This window comes from Schistocerca piceifrons, chromosome 4 (genome assembly GCF_021461385.2).
Source record: "Schistocerca piceifrons isolate TAMUIC-IGC-003096 chromosome 4, iqSchPice1.1, whole genome shotgun sequence".
In the NCBI taxonomy this organism is placed as follows: domain Eukaryota; kingdom Metazoa; phylum Arthropoda; class Insecta; order Orthoptera; family Acrididae; genus Schistocerca; species Schistocerca piceifrons.
The window spans coordinates 111,184,632-111,202,146 of NC_060141.1; the positions used below are offsets into that span (position 1 = coordinate 111,184,632).

General features: G+C 43.1%; 1 protein-coding gene across 1 annotated transcript in view; it reads right to left on the reverse strand.

Moving 5' to 3' along the window:
* Positions 1 to 263: 263 nt before the first annotated feature.
* The window catches only part of LOC124795640 (hemicentin-2-like), a 729,491-nt gene continuing 712,239 nt past the window's right edge, over positions 264 to 17,515 (reverse strand). Inside the window, exons 14-15 of the mRNA XM_047259713.1 lie at positions 522 to 707; positions 264 to 410 (exon numbers count right to left, since the gene is read on the reverse strand). Of these exons, the coding sequence (XP_047115669.1) occupies positions 264 to 410; positions 522 to 707 (333 nt within the window). The remainder of the gene's footprint in view (positions 411 to 521; positions 708 to 17,515) is intronic.

Below are 17,515 nucleotides of genomic sequence, written 5' to 3' on the forward strand. Positions count from 1 at the left end.
GAGATCGTCAGGTGACGCTAGGGACAGGATCCTTCGTCGAGAATTGCGAAGCACCATCGGCGAAATCGACGTAACGTCCGATAACCTTAGCAATATTTGATACTTGGGTAAAGTCTTGTCCAGTACAGCTTCTGCGCTTACAGTGGACTGTAATCGTAAGTCCTCGACTACAGTGGATGTCAGAGGCGATGCCGCACCCGCCAGAAGGACAGCGCGTGGGGCGGAATGTGAGGCCAGCCGGTGCCTCACATCTCGGCCTCTAGTCAGACGGTGCTCTCCCGCTTGTTGGTGACCAGCGGCGACGACTCGGTGTTGGTCTGCTCGTCGACGCCGGTCGAGCCAGTGCTGGAGGCACCCGGTGGAGTCTGGGGGTGCGACTGGTGGGACATGGGCAGCGGCTGCGAATGGTGCTGGTGCAGGCCGAGCAGCATGTGCTGCAGCGGGTGTTGGTGCTGCTGCTGCTGCTGGTGGTGGTGGTGGTGGTGCTGGTGGTGGTGGAGCGGTGGCAGGCCCGGTCCGACCGGCGCTCCGGGCATCGGGCCGTAGAGCGTGTGGTGCAGAGCGCCCGCGGCGCTGTAGCCCACGGAGGCGGCGGCGGCGGCGGCGGAGGCGGCGGAGGCGGGCCCCGGCCAGTGGCGCGGCAGCGTCGCCATGCCGCCGGCAGCGGCCCCCGGCAGCGCGCACGCCCGCAGTTCGCCCCCGTGCTTCTGGGAACAAAGCACTTGCTGCGCTCAAAGTACCCAAATGCTCCACACAGTGTAAAGCTAAGGTGTCCACGAACAGGAAGGTGGTGGCTGTGACCGCGACACTGTTCCACTAGGAATGAGGGTATTGAAGATAGGGAGCCCTTCCCTTCTTCTCCGAAATGACTTAGTCAACTATTTATAGGGAACTTACGGTTCAGTTAGGCAGTACAACTATGATATTTCTGGCTGTGGCCGCCAGTATTTTATCTTGCTAGATGCTCTCCTTCATGTAGCTTGATGCACACGAAGTAGCATATGATACAAAAGTGGGGTGAGGTACAAGCAGCAGATGGTACAGTATGTACTATTCCCGTGAGAGAGTCCGCCAATTGTACTGAACTTGCAGTTTAATGCATAATGTGTCCAGGATGATCTCCCGTCTGAAATGCTAGTGAAACATTTGGATTGCTTCCAGTATGTTTTTTATTGCTCTCGTCCACAGATCCGTATCGGCCTGGGATAACTGATTTGTTATTTAAACATCATTAGTGTGCGTACAATACAATACTACTGATAATCATGTTGTACGCTGAGATAACTCGGTGATTTTCAGTAGTTTCTCTGCTTTTAGCCTTAGGCAATTTAAGAAAGGATTCTTCCGAGGCTATTTGGTAGAGTCCAATCAGGAGATTGGTCGTAACATTCGGGCGCTAGCCGCCAAAACGCCTAACTTCTCTTATTAATTATTTATATAGTTTCCATTGTATTTAACCCAGTTTTCCGTATGAGAAACTCTCATGGTTACCCTACGAGTCTGCCGTTTTTCTTTATTAAATTTCACTGGTTTTGAGACACATTAGAGTAATGGTATTACAGCAGAAGTGCTTCGGACACCTTCGGGTCACTTTGGCGTGCCTAGGAGACAAATTACTTCTGCTACGCTACTCAATCTGTTTCGGGCGTTCTTCAGAGGCGGACGTGTATCTCTGTTTCGGGTGTTCTTCAGAGGCGGATGTTATCTATGTTTAGGACGGACATGTACTGTGTATAGGAAGTTATCAGAAAAGTTACTGTACTATTAAGAAAGTTATGTCGAATGATGTAGAAAACAGTGTAAAAAGTGATATTTTAAATTATAAACAAACAGGATACATTAATGAGAGGCGTCGCCTACCATCATTGTTAGTACCACGGATCTTGCCCTCTGTAGATGCAGAGACTAACCTGGACATGTGGCATTCCAAAAAAGAAGCATAAACACATGTTCAAGTTCGAGATGACAGCATAGCAGCCTCCGCCGAAGAAGACCCCACGACCGACAAGTTGTCTTCTGCGCTGGGGACACAACTTTAGAAGACGACAGTTTGGTGGAAAGAACGGTTAGGGACTCTTAGTCAATCTCTACAGATCTCTCCACCTTCCAGATCTGACTTACAACACGACAACGTATAATTTGTACAGCTCTGCCCTTTTTACATTCACAAACATTGCCAGAGGTGTCACATAGCAATTTTGTGGTTGCTCATCGAACTCCAGACCTTCGTGTCGGCGCATAAACAGTAAGCCACCAAGCTATACGTATACAGTTTATGAAATGCAAAAAATGTGATGCTTCTGTGATGTGTTATATGTGGGAGAGTCAAATAAACGATACCAATGGAACACAATCATTATATGAATGCGTAGTGTCTATTCTTTCCGATATGTCCGACAGAAAAAAACACCACCCATTCAGAATGAGATTTTCACTCTGCAGCGGAGTGTGCGCTAATATGAAACTTCTTGGCAGATTAAAATTGTGTGCAGGACCAAGACTCGAACTCAGGACCTTTGCTTTTAGCGGCCAAGTGCTCTACCAATGAGCTACCCAAGCACGACTCACGCCCCGTCCTCACAGCTTTACTGGCAGAAGTAAATGAAGTCATCAGACGAACAAGACGAACTGCAAAGCTAGTTAAAGAAGATATCAGAATGGTGCGAAATGTGGCAGTTGACCCTAAATAACGAAAAGTGTGAGGTCATCATGACGCTGTCGTTTATCGACTAATGAAGTCATCAGAAGATCAAAAGAAACTGTAAAACGATTCAAAAAAAATATCAGAATGGTGCGAAAAGTGGCAGTGGACCCTAAATAGTGAAAAGTGTGAGGTCATCCACATGAGTGCTAAAAGGAACTCGTTAAACTTGGGTTAAAAGATAAACCAGTCTAATCTAAAAGCCGTAAATTCAACTAAATACCTAGCTATTACAATTACGAACAACTTATATTGGAAGGAACCCACAGAAAATGTTTTGGGGAAGACTAACCAAAGACTACGTTTTATTGGCAGGACACTTAGAAAATGTAACAGATCTACTAAGGAGACTGCCTACACTACGCTTGTCCGTCCTCTTTTATAATACTGCTGCGCAGTGTGGGATCCTTACCAGATGGGACTGACGGAGTACATCGAAAAAGTTCAAAGGAAGGCAGCGCGTTTTGTATTATCGCAAAATATGGGAGAGAGTGTCACAGAAATGATACATGATTTGGGCTGGAAATCATTGAAACAAAGGCGTCTTTCGTTGCGACGGAATCTTTCTCACGAAATTCCAATCACCAACTTTCTCCTCCGAATGCGAAAATATTTTGTTGACACTGACCTACATTGTGAGGAAAGATCACCACGATAAAATAAGGGAAATCATAGCTCGTACGGAAAGATATAGGTGTTCATTCTTTCCGCGCGCTATACGAGATTGGAATAATAGAGAATTGTGAATGTTGTTCGATGAGCCCTCTGCAAGGCACTTGAATGTAATTTGCAGAGTATCCATGTAGATGTAGATGTAGGCAGTTGCCCATAGAACGTTGACTTTACCCAGGCGTGGACCTCTTTATCCGAAGCAAGTTGATGGTCACCAATGTCTTTCTTCAGCGCACCAAAAACTTTGCAATCGCTCTGGCAGAGATCGAGACTGCGTGGATAATGTGTACGGGCTTCCCAGCGAAACATGTAAGCATGTCCACAGGTGCAAAGTTCGTTGCAAACGTGCTGCATTAGTTTCGCTGGGGAGCCCTTATACATACTGCTAAAGTCGCGATCCCTCCTCATGCGATTTCGGTATTTTTTGAGCCGTGAAGAAAGGTAATGGTTGCCGTCGATGTTCTTCGGTCGAACGAGTGGACGCCTGGGTTTAATCATTAGGCAACCGCATTTTTCCGCTAACGCATTGACCGCCTTGTGTCACAGTAGGATAAGTGTATAATAAGTTATGGCGATTACTTTTGAAATAATATACATTTTCAGAATGAAATTTTGATTCTGCAGAGGAGTAAGCGCTGATGTGGAATTTTCTGGCAAACTTAAACTGTGTGCTAGACGGAGACTCGAACTCGATTAATAAACATTTTACTTACGCTTTACTACGTTTTCTTTTCATTTGCCTGCACCTTGTAAGTACTGCACAGCCGAAGTATGCTTAATCCTGGTACTGAAATACCGATTACTGCTGTTATTGTCATTATTATTATTATTATTTATGGAAATGATAATAACTGTAAAACTAGGAAATACATAATACTGCAGAAATGTAATGGAAGCAAAGGCCTCTCTCCGAACACTATATCATCAACTGCTATAGCAACACAGCACGCAATCTACCACATCAGGACCGTGTTTTAAGATATCTGAACGACAAAACCACATCTAGTGCGACCTTTTATAATCGGTTTGGGGCGTTAAATTAACCTAATGTCTTGCACATTGCAGTAAGTAAGTGGATCACTTCATATTTAAAACCACCCTGGGTAGCCGTGCGGTCTAGGGCGCCTTGCCACGGTCCGCGTGGTTCCCCCCGTCGGAGGTTCGAGTCCTACCTTGGGCATGGGTTATTGTGTTGTCATTAGCGTAACTTAGATTGTTAGGCTAAGTAGTGTGTAAACCTAGGGACCGATTACGTCAGCAGTTTGGTCCCACAGGAACTTACCACCACCATCATACTTAAATTGTGGGAACCAGAGCATGAATTTTGCCTGATGAATCATCTTCTGAGGTAGAACAAATTGCCACTGATCTCTCACAAGATTCAGTACTGGCACTGTTTTCTAGAGTCCCTTAGTCTTTCAGTGCCAAACTGTAGTAGTGCTTAGTGTCGTAGTTAGTGAGATACAAGTGCAACAACAGATAGAACAGTAAATGAAATATTGTAATAAGTAAATTAATGGGTCTCGCTAATGACTTGTCGCTTTACCTAGGAAGCAGTCCGTTCAGTAGGTGGTGCACAACATAATACGTAGAATTGTCAATTAAAATAACTGGAGAAATTTAATACATAAAACTGACTTTTCAATATTCATTGGTTATCGTGTTAATCGCATGTTCAGTTGGAGATAAAATCGTATCGGTACTCCGAAACCCTTGAGATGTACCAATATTTAATTCGACGTACCAGTCCGAGCAACTTTTCTGCTTCCATGGAGTGCCCAATATCGGCGTTCGTTCTGCTATGGAAAGGTCTACGTCCCGTGATGCTTAATGGTAGGAACTGTTATTTTATAGTGACGTTTGCATATCTGAGTGGGAAGATGGCTCTCGATGGTGTGAGTAATGGACTTCATTTATTTTTTCCTCAGGACTGAACTGACCTTTGATTTGAATGGGTATCCGTCTTTTCTCTAACGAAAAACTAGTTAACTTTTTGACATCACGTCTCAACGTGGCTGACAATATAAATGAGACTGGAGTCAATACTTCTAACTATGTTATCCGTCTCGAATAACCTTGTCGTCGCCGACCAGTAAACAGTTTTTTTTTAAACCTGAATCGATATAATGACAGTGTAAACATGATACGATGGACACTGAGAATCCAGGTACATCACTAATATAAGCGTGTCTAGCGGACACTGGTGGCGATTCCGTGATCTGCTATATCGACACTTGTAAGTCCATGTGCGACTCCTGTTCCACTGGTCGACAAAAGGTCACGTTGCGTTCAAGTGGTACGCTGAACTATGCCTCTCATACGTTTGACGCAAGCGGTCCCTCTCCAGAGTCCAGCTCATCTGTGAATACAGCAAGTTATTCCTAGACGTAGAGTTCTCGGTAGAGCAATTACTGCTTACTCCAAACCTTTAAGGCATGAACTATGCACCTCTAGCGATATTGGACTCTACCATATAGCCCCGGAAGAGTCCTTTTTTTTAAATTACCTACGGCGAAAAGCAGAGAAACTACTGAAAATCACCGAGTTATCTCATCGTACATCATTACCAGTAGTGTATGGTACGCCCACTAATGATATTTAAATAACAAATGAGTTATCCCAGGACGATACGGATCTGTGGTCCAGAGCAATAAAAAACATGCTGGAAGCAATCCAAATGTTTCACTAGCACTTCAGACGGGAGATGGTCCTGGATACAGTATGCATTAAATTTCCGACTTCCCCAGGAAAAGCCTTTTGGGGTCATGTCTCTACTTCAAGTACAGACAGTGTTTCTGTTGTTCTCTGGGCTTATGGATCTCCAACAACGAAGAATTTACTACATGAAGGCGTTTTCCACGCTTCTCTCTCTCCGTCTCTCCGTATGGATACATATCTGCTAACATTCTACACCCCCCCCCCCCCCCCCCATTGAACCATGGACCTTGCCGTTGGTGGGGAGGCTTGCGTGCCTCAGCGATACAGATGGCCGTACCGTAGGTGCAACCACAACGGAGGAGTATCTGTTGAGAGGCCAGACAAACGTGTGGTTCCTGAAGAGGGGCAGCAGCCTTTTCAGTAGTTGCAAGGGCCACAGTCTGGATGATTGACTGATCTGGCCTTGTAACACTAACCAAAACGACCTTGTGCTGGTACTGCGAACGGCTGAAAGCAAGGGGAAACTACGGCCGTAATTTTTCCCGAGGGCATGCAGCTTTACTGTATGGTTAAATGATGATGGCGTCCTCTTGGGTAAAATATTCCGGAGGTAAAATAGTCCCCCATTCGGATCTCCGGGCGGGGACTACTCAAGAGGACGCCGTTATCAGGAGAAAGAAAACTGGCGTTCTATGGATCGGAGCGTGGAATGTCAGATCCCTTAATCGGGCAGGTAAGTTAGAAAATTTAAAAAGGGAAATGGATAGGTTAAAGTTGGATATAGTGGGACTTAGTGAAGTTCGGTGGCAGCAGGAACAAGACGTCTAGTCAGGTGACTACAGGGTTATAAACACAAAATCAAATAGGGGTAATGGAGGAGTAGGTTTAATAATGAATAGGAAAATAGGAATGCGGGTAAGCTACTACAAACAACATAGTGAACGCATTATTGTGGCCAAGATAGATACGAAGGCCACGCCTACTACAGTAGTACAAGTTTATATGCCAACTAGCTCTGCAGATGACGAAGAAATGTATGATGAAATAAAAGAAATTATGCAGATAGTGAAGGGTGACGAAAATTTAATAGTCATGGGTGACTGGAATTCGGTAGTAGGAAAAGGGAGGGAAGGAAACGTAGTAGGTGAATAGGGATCGGGGCTAAGAAATGAAAGAGGGAGCCGCCTACTAGAATTTTGCACAGAGCACAACTTAATCATAGCTAACACTTGGGTCAAGAATCATAAAAGGAGGTTGTATACATGGAAGAAGCCTGGAGATACTAACAGGTTTCAGATAGATTATATAATGGTAAGACAGAGATTTAGGAACCAGGTTTTAAATTGTAAGACATTTCCAGGGGCAGATGTGGACTCTGTCCATCATCTATTGGTTGTGACCTGTAGATTAAAACTGAAAAAACTGAAAAAAGGTGGGAATTTAAGGAGACGGGACCTGGATAAACTGACTAAACCAGAGGTTGTACAGAGTTTCAGGGAGAGCATAAGGGAACAATCGATACGAATGGGGGAAAGAAATACAGTAGAAGAAGAATGGGTAGCTTTGAGGGATGAAGTAGTGAAGGCAGCAGAGGATCAAGTAGGTAAAAAGAAGAGGGCTAGTAGAAATCCTTGGGTAACAGAAGATATATTGAATTTAACTGATGAAAGGAGAAAATATAAAAATGCAGTAAATGAAGCAGGCAAAAAGGAATACAGACGCCTCAAAAATGAGATCGACAGGATGTGCAAAATGGCTAAGCAGGATGGCTAGAGGACAAATGTAAGGATGTAGAGGCTTATCTCACTAGGGGTGAGATAAATACTGCCTACAGGAATATTAACGAGACCTTTGGAGATAAGAGAACGACTTGCAAGAACATCAAGAGCTCAGATGGAAACCCAGTTCTAAGCAAAGAAGGGAAAGCAGAAAGGTGCAAGGAGTATATAGAGGGTCTATACAAGGGCGATATACTTGAGGACAATATTATGGAAATGGAAGAGGATGTAGATGAAGATGAAATGGGAGATACTATACTGCGTGAAGAGTTTGAGAGAGCACTGAAAGACCTGAGTCGAAACAATGCCCTCGGAGAAGACAACATTCAATTAGAACTACTGACGGCCTTGGGAGAGCCAGTCCTGACAAAACTCTACCATCTGGTGAGCAAGATGTATGAGACAGGTGAAATACCCTCAGACTTCAAGAAGAATATAATAATTCCAATCCCAAAGAAAGCAGGTGTTGACAGATGCAAAAATTACCGAACTATCAGTTTAATAAGTCACAGCTGCAAAATACTAACGCGAATTCTTTACAGACGAATGGAAAAACTAGTAGAAGCCGACCTCGGGGAAGATCAGTTTGGATTCCGTAGTAATGTTGGAACACGTGAGGCAATACTGACCCTATGACTTATCTTAGAATCTAGATTAAGGAAGGGCAAACCTACGTTTCTGGCATTTGTAGACTTAGAGAAAGCTTTTGACAATGTAGACTGGAATACTCTCTTTCAAATTCTGAAGGTGGCAGGGGTAAAATACAGGGAGCGAAAGGCTATTTACAATTTGTACAGAAACCAGATTGCAGTTATAAGAGTCGAGGGACATGAAATGGAAGCAGTGGTTGGGAGGGGACTGAGACAGGGTTGTAGTCTCTCCCCGATTTTATTCAATCTGTATATTGAGCAAGCAGTGTAAGAAACAAAAGAAATATTCGGAGTAGGTATTAAAATCCATGGAGAAGAAGTAAAAATTTTGAGGTTCGCCGATGACATTGTAATTCTGTCACAGACAGCAAAGGACTTGGAAGAGCAGTTGAACGGAATGGATAGTGTCTTGAAAGGAGGATATAAGATGAACATCAACAAAAGCAAAACGAGGATAATAGAATGTAGTCGAATTAAGTCGGGTGATGCTGATGGAATTAGATTAGGAAATGAGACACTTAAAGTAGTAAAGGAGTTTTGCTATTTGTGGAGCAAAATAACTGATGATGGTCGAAGTAGAGAGGATATAAAATGTAGACTGGCAATGGCAAGGAAAGCGTTTCTGAAGAAAAGAAATTTGTTAATATCGAGTATAGATTTAAGTGTCAGGAAGTCATTTCTGAAAGTTTTTGTATGGAGTGTAGGCATGTATGGAAGTGAAATATGGACGATAAATAGTTTAGACAAGAAGATAAAAGAAGCTTTTGAAATGTGGTGCTGCAGAAGAATGCTGAAGATTAGATGGGTAGATCACATAACTAATGAGGAAGTAGTGAATAGGATTGGGGAGAAGAGAAGTTTGTGGCACAACTTGACTAGAAGAAGGGATCAGTTGGTAGGACACGTTCTGAGGCATCAACGGATCACCAATTTAGTATTGGAATGCAGCGTGGAGGGTAAAAATCGTAGAGGGAGACCAATAGATGAATACACTAAGCAGATTCAGAAGGATGTAGGTTGCGGTAGGTACTGGGAGATGAAGAAGCTTGCACAGGATAGAGTAGCATGGAGAGCTGCATCAAACCAGTCTCAGGACTGAAGACCACAACAACAACAACAACATTCTACACGCAAACTTGCAACTTCCCTATGAAGAAAACATCTCTGTATTGGTATGTAATACAATTCAATGTTTCCGTGCCTGCTGCGAAAGCACATCCTTGAGATGGCAGGTAAGTGGTGCACACTTAACTGGTCGCCTTGTAGACAAGATCTTGGTAAGAAGAGCAGCACGTGCTTTCGAACGGAAACATTTTTTGCTGCACATATATTATATTACGGCTTTGAGGTACGCTAAGCAGATTAGATCTGCCAAATCTCATCGTATCAAGAGCTGCAATATTCCCTACGTTCATTTAAGACAATGAGACAGTAAGATTCTTGAGGGCAAAGCGTCTACATTGCGCGTATATTCACCGTGAGATAAAGGCGGTATGGTGATCGGGGAGGAAGGGAGATCTTCTACCATGCGATTTTCATCATCTCGGATAACTAGAAGAATATCAAGGGGGGTAGGGGGATGGGGGGAATAGATTCTGCGACGGATAGGACATTCACACAGCAGTTTCCGAATGGTTCCGTGAACTGTCGAGGAACTGAGCGACTGGTACAGAGTTCCGACCTTCGTTCACATTGGCCCGGTGACAATGTTAAAAGAAGAATGTCGCGTGTCTGTGACACTTTGAAGTGTAGTGCAGTATTCAATAAATTTTACTTGGTCTGCCTCAATAATGTGTAACTTACTTTTTGATGGTACCCTCGAATTTACAGGTTAAATTTCTTGTTTGTTCTTCGTGTCGACGACGGTGTGGCCCAAAGGACGGGCGAAGGCTCTGACTAGCGGCTATACAATTTAAGACCCAATGGAAGATTCTTGGATGCTTTCCAACACAACATTTTTTGTCAAGTACTTGTTTTTACTACAGGAGAAATGAGTGTTACTCAGCTTGCACTTTTTTCAAATGACATCCTGAAAGCCGCAAATGAGAGCAGTCTGACTGAAGCATTATTGGTAAATTTTGGAAATTTGTAGTAAGGTCTTAAGGGACCAAACTGTTAAGGTCATCCGTCCTTAACCTTACGCCCTACTTAATCTAACTTAAACTAACTTACGCTACGGACAACACAACACAACTATGCCCGAGGAAGGACTCTAACGTCCGTCGGGGAGACCCTTGCGGGCCGTGACAAAACGCCTCAGACCGCGCGGCGAGTAGGCAAGCAATATTCCTTGACTTCCGTAAAGCGCTGTGCTCGGTACCACACCTACGATTGTTGCCGAAGGTATGATCTTATAGACCATATTAATAGCAACCTCACGCTTTTCGAAGATTATGCATCCATGTGTAATAAAATGCTAACTGAGAGAATCTCCACAAACATTGTTAAATTTTTTCGGAAATGTAAAATTTAGGACTTTACAAAAAGAAAACTGTAGTTTACATCCATTACAATACCTGTGAGTCACTCAAGCCGTCAAAACGTACAAATAACTTGGTGTACCAATTTGTACGAAATGATAGAATCACGCAGTCGGGTTGGGTTGTTTGGAGGAGGAGACCAGACAGCGAGGTCATCGGTCACATTGGATTAGGGAATGACGGGGAAGGAAGTCGGCCGTGCCCTCTCGAAGGAACCATCCCGGCATTTGCCTGGAATGATTTAGGGAAATCACGGAAAACCTAAATCAGGATGGCCGGACGCAGGATTGAACCGTCGTCCTCCCGAATGCGAGTCCAGTGTGCTAGCCACTGCGCCAACTCGCTCGGTAGAATCACGTAGTCTCAAACGGAAGGCTAGGAGGTGGTAGACTATGGTCCATTGTAGAATACTTGGAAAATATCTGTTCCCAAAAGAGAGAGCTTACAATACATTTTAACGAACAATACTAGACTACTGCTGAAGTACGTGGGACCTGTACCAAATAGTACTATCAAGAACATTGAACGTGTGCAAAGAAAGGTGCACGATTGGTCACAGGCTTTCCTGACAGGTGGGAGAGCGTCAGGCAGATTCTGAAAATACCGGACTCTCAAATGCTAGAAGATAGATGCAAGTTATCCCGTAAATCTGTCTGAGAAAATCTCCACAAAGACTGTAATTCCCTTTCTGAAATCTAAAATTTAGGACTTCACAAAATGAGAAACCGTAGTTTACATACATTACAATACCAGTGAGTCACGCAAACGCTCAAATCGTACAAATACCTAACCGTACCAATTTGCAGGGATACGAATCATGTAGACTCAGACGTAGGTCAACAAGGTGGTAGACAACGGTTCATTGGTAGAATACTAGAAAAATCTAGCAACATTCTTCAACCTTCTACGTATCGCTACCATAAGGATCGCCAAGGCAAGATTAATTATACTGCTGACAGAAGCATTTAAGTAATAATTCATTCCGCGCTCCATACCCCAACAGAACGGGAAACGTCCTAATAAGTGTTAAATGAGAAATGCCTTCCCCCATCCGCTTCACAGTGGTTAACAGAGCTTGGATGAATATGAAGATGTTAATGTGGATGTGCATGTTGATCAAAGAGAGTTTCAAAGGCATAATTCTACTGGAACGTATATGTTGAGGAAACTAAGCTCCCCACTCAAAAGTACAAAAGTAGGGACGAGTTCGAGTTTTCGAGACTGCAGCAGGACATTCCTGTTGTATGCTGCTACAGCTTGTTTGGATGATTTCTTCTGCTGGAATATCCCTCGTCTTGAGTCAAGAGTGTAAGCGACAATAGAATCATTGCTGCTAAATGCCTGAATCATTCCACATGCGTCGCACCCACGCACCCATCCGTCACCGTCCACAGTCTCGCAGGTGCAGCGTACTGGTCATGAGTCGATTTAATTGGGTATAAATGTGCTACCAGTAATCATTTCCGGATTTCCGACGTGATTAATGGAACCATTAACTAGTTTTCGAGGCACTGGAGACTGGTTATCAGCTGAAGTGTTATAGGAACATTATTTCGTGTAGCAGGCACAGCTAGAAGTTGTGTGGTGGTGCTGGTGACCACGACGGAAATTTATTAATTCATAACGAAACTTCTATGACACGGAAGTGTTGTTATGTTTTGGGTACTTACACTACACTGTATCGTGGTATCCATAGCAAATCGGTTCCCATAATGAACTTTATCGGGATATAAACAGTATTTAGCTGTATTTGGTTCTAAACTTATTTACAGAATGTAAGCACTAGATATAATTACACAGAATATGACTGTGGCAGACATCACCCTCTGTAACATAATGACCTTTGGCCTGTTATACGTTGTATTACACACTATGTGTTTACAAGTACAGATAATATACTTAAGTGAATTTCGGCAGCTGCAGATGTGTTCTTAACTTGGCAATACACACGTAATATGGATTAAGAAGTCACACAAAGTACGAAGAAATCGAGGCAAATATTTTGTGTGTAATTAAAGTGCGAATTAGGTGCAGCATGCCATAGTTGCTGCATGACTAAGACAGTGAAATCTTTTCTGTGTAATTAAACAGTGAATGAGTTACAGGATGGTATACTTGTTACATGATTAAGAAAATAACATTTATGCACTAGGATGAATGGAAGTAAAAGTCTTATTATTGACTTTCGGTGTTTTTTTGACAGGATGTCTCGAAAATTCTGGAAGAAACAGTTTTGCATGGATTTAGGACTTTTGGGTTATTTTAGCTTGTGAATGTATATCTCTAATTGCCCAAGGAGACTTATTTGCAACCATTTGTCAGCAATGAACAGAGCAGAACGATTTATGATGATATCATCAACAGAGTGTTCAAACAGTGAGATATTCTGAAAACCACTACAAAGAATGTATGGATGTCTTTCGATTCTAAAACTTAAATAAGTGTAGCTGTGCATCACATGTCGCTGACGATGATCGCTCTTTTGATGATATCGGTGACGATCATTCTCTTTTACCCAATGCTAACCAAGAGCTACAAACTGAATCAATACAGAACTACTTCTTCCAGAAATTCCAAGACAGCCTGGCAGCAAAACACAAAAAAAATGACAAGAATAGGACATATTCATCCTCATTCATCATCCTGTATAAATGAGTCACTTAAGAACTATGGCATTCTGTAACTCGTTCAGTCTTTAATTACATAATAAGTGTATTAGTCTCTTAGTCATGTAACAGTGGTGGCACGCTGTTACTCATTCACTCTTTATCTACTTAATATATATCTTCTTCTTCTTCTGCCAATACAGGATCATGCCTTATAGCCTATTACGGCCTCGTCATCTCTCGTCGTTCTCCACACACTCCTTCTTGTTATGGGATTGTATTCTATTGCTTTTCAAGGGATCCTCTGAGGTGGCAAACGCAATACATGCACTTTCCAATTCTGCTTTCGTTGGTTAACTTTTTGAGTTAATGGATGTACCACAAGTTTTTTCCTTATTTCCTCATTTCATATTCTGTCTACTCAGGTGCAGCATTCCACTGATGCAAGGAACTTAATTTCTGATCCTACTTTCCAAAACTGAAGGAGGTCATAAAACCTAATACTTGCGAATGAACTGTGTTTCTTTGATGTTGTAATAATTACTATTTTGATCTTAATATCCTACTTTATGCCACGTTTAGTCCCATAGGGAGTGCCATGACATTGGAAACTTTCACTTGGGTGTCTCTTATAGTTTTCACTGTTCGACTTATCACTCCCTGATCAGCCAGAACATTTTAACCACCTACGTACTATCGGTATAAACCCTTTTCAACAACAGCAGTGTCACCAGATGGGAAATGACTGCTAGTCAGATACACCCTAGGTGCATGTAGTATCTGTGAGCGTTTTTTCCGTGTATAGAAGGAGTCCGATTGATTTGAGTTTGTGATGGCTCTGAGGCTCGCCAGGACCATTTAGGAAACTGCACGACTTCTTGGAGGAATGCTGTGGTGAGTGGCCCCAACACGTGGCGCAACCAAGGCAAAATCACGTCCAGACGTTGTGGGTTTAGGTGGCCATCCCTAATTAAAGATGTCTAACGTAGTAGGCTGGGCGGACTGGTAAACAGGACAGGCGACGAACTGGGGCGGAACTAACATCAGACTTTAATGCTGGGCAGAGTACAAGTATGTCTGAATACACAGTGCACCGAACACTCCTAACGATGGACCTCCGTAACCGACGGCCAGCGCATGTGGCGATGTAAACACCACGACATCGGCAACTACAACTGAAATGGGCACGTGACCGTCGGCAATGGATGTTGGTACAGTGGCAGAGCGTTGCATGGTCTGATGAATCCTGATACCAGCTTCATCATGCCGATGGGAGGGCGCGAATCCGTCGTGTTCCAGGAGAACAGCTCCTTGACATCTGTACTGCAGGACGGAGACAAGGTGACGGTGGCTCCATTATACTCAGGGGAACATTCACGTGAGCATTCATGGGTCCAGTGGAGCTCGTGAAAGGCAACATAACGGCCAAGGAGTACCATATAGAGGTTTCAGACCACGTACACCTCTTCATGGCGATCATATCTCCCGACGACAGTGCCATTTTTCAAGAAGATAATGCGCCATGTCACAAGGTCAGGAATGTGATGGTATGGTTTGAGAAACACAGTGGCGAATTCCAGTTGATGTGATGGTCCGTCAACTCTCCAACTCTGAACCCGATCGTACATATCGAGGATGTGACTGGACATAGTGTCAGAGCTGATAACACCCCTCCCCGGAATTTTCAGGAATTAGAAGATTTCTGTGTGCAGATGTGGTGCCAACTCCCTCCAGCGACCTTCAAAGGCATCACTGCTTCCATGCCACGACGCGTCGCCGCTGTTATCTGCACCACAGGTGGACATTGCGGCTGTTCGGTTGGTGGTCGTAATGCTCTGACTGATCAGTGTATGTGTTGGTAGGCGTTCATTTTCTGATTTATGTCTTCCTCTTCTTCAAAAGCTATCTCAAATCCTACATATTAGAAAAGGGACATGTGATTTATTTTACGTTATTGATGTTCTTATTCCGTGTAGGGCGCTTTCCTAAAAAGGCCATTGTTATTTTTGTGTTGCTGATATCTTTAGATTACAATTTTGGCGTATACTTTTTAATCTACGAACCGCTATTTGTTATTTGTCTTACCTGTACTGAATGATTACCTGGTCGTCGTTAAAAATTATTGTATTTAAAAATTTGCTTTCCCTAATACCTGGAGAGATTCTGTCCATCACCCACTCACTCAGAACATCGTCGATGTAGACGTTGAACGATTTTGGTGACTTACTGCAGCCTTGCCTTATTCCCTGCTTTATCTCTATGTCTGGTCTCACATCTCTGCCAGTATCTCTTCTTATTTAGGAGCTTTTTTGTAAATCTTGGCATCCTTTCATCATATGTCTGGGGAAACCTCATGTCTTCATTATCGACCAGAGCTTATCTCTTTTGTAACTTTTTCACCCAGATTACTTGTATACTGCGAATATAAGAACACGCCAGCAGGTAGCCAGATGTTAACTGTACTTGTAATCGTTTATTCTGTAATACAATGCGTCTCAGATCAAAGTTCATATCCCGGAAAGGTGTGATATCTGTGACATTAATATTCTTTATAATTACATTCTGTGATAACTGTAACACCAAGAGTAACTAGATGCTGCATATATTTGTGTGTATTACCTGATAACGTATATTACAGGGAACGGATTTCTACGGATACTGCGATGCTGTGCACTGTAAGTACTCAAGACATAACATTTCCTTCTTGTAAACGTTTAGTTACCGATTTCCATTAATTGCCCCAGACCCACCACTGCCGCCTCTAGCTACACTTGGTCTACCATATAATGTTCTGATGATGGGCCAGCAGTGGCTCGAAAACTAGGTAATGGTAAAATTATTCGGATCAAAAATGAAAAAAAAGCGTAAGATTACATACATATATAACGAAATAATTTGTCAGTTTAAATCAAATATGCAGTTCATATTCCATATTGGATATAACTGTGTGGCTTTCGACAGATCCCTGACATTTAGGATACTTCTGGAACTAACATGAAAGAGGCTTAAATCGAGAAATAAAATATTTAGGAAACTGGGTTGTGCTAGCTGGAGATCTAAGGCTAACATCTGAAGAAAAACTGAACAAGCACGTGTGTACCCTGACGCAGAATACGTTTTGCTATTTGGAGTAGAAGCATCCATGTCAACAAAACAGATGTACATCTAAACGATGTAATGAGGATCGTGACAGGAACTCTTAAATTTACATCAACACCATGGCCGTCATTACTCGAGAAAACTCCCTGTTCTATTTTCTGATGGCAACAAGCAGAAATACATGAATGGCTGAAACTCAGTAGATTCACAGACTTACCTATTCATGAAACATTGAACACCTTGCCACGCACTCGATTAAAATCCAGAGAGCCAGTCTGGGTAAGCACTGGCCAACTTACATTAGAAATCTATAATCTAGGAGATGAATTGAAAAATCAGTGTATGTCCGTCCATCAACATCAGAAGTTGGGCTACATAGCTCCAACGATCCAACTCCCAGATACGAGGCTACCAAGAAGTAATATGTAGCTCCCTCCATCGTATAAGAACCGACCACGCAGTGATATAAGCAACGCTACACAAACAGAGAATTGCCGTTGAGGAGCAGTGTGACTTTGGGACTTCTGAATAAACTCTGGAGCAGATTTTGCACGACTGCCAAAAAAGAAAATCCATGCGTACCTGAAAAGAATTCACAGACGTAACCTGCAGCAATTAACTGGTTGGAGTCTTAGGACATCCGACTCTGATGAAAAATGGTCTCTTTCGCCTGCCACCAGTTCTCCAGCCTTCGTTACTAGACGTACGGATGTACACAGTGATCAGCAAAAACATTATGCTCAACGACCTACATCGATATTAACCTGTAGAGGCGATACCAACGTCACCTGGCGAAGTATGATGCCAGTCAGATATAATCATGGTGAATGTAGTATTAGTGAGCGTGCTGTCCATGTGCAGAATGTGGAAT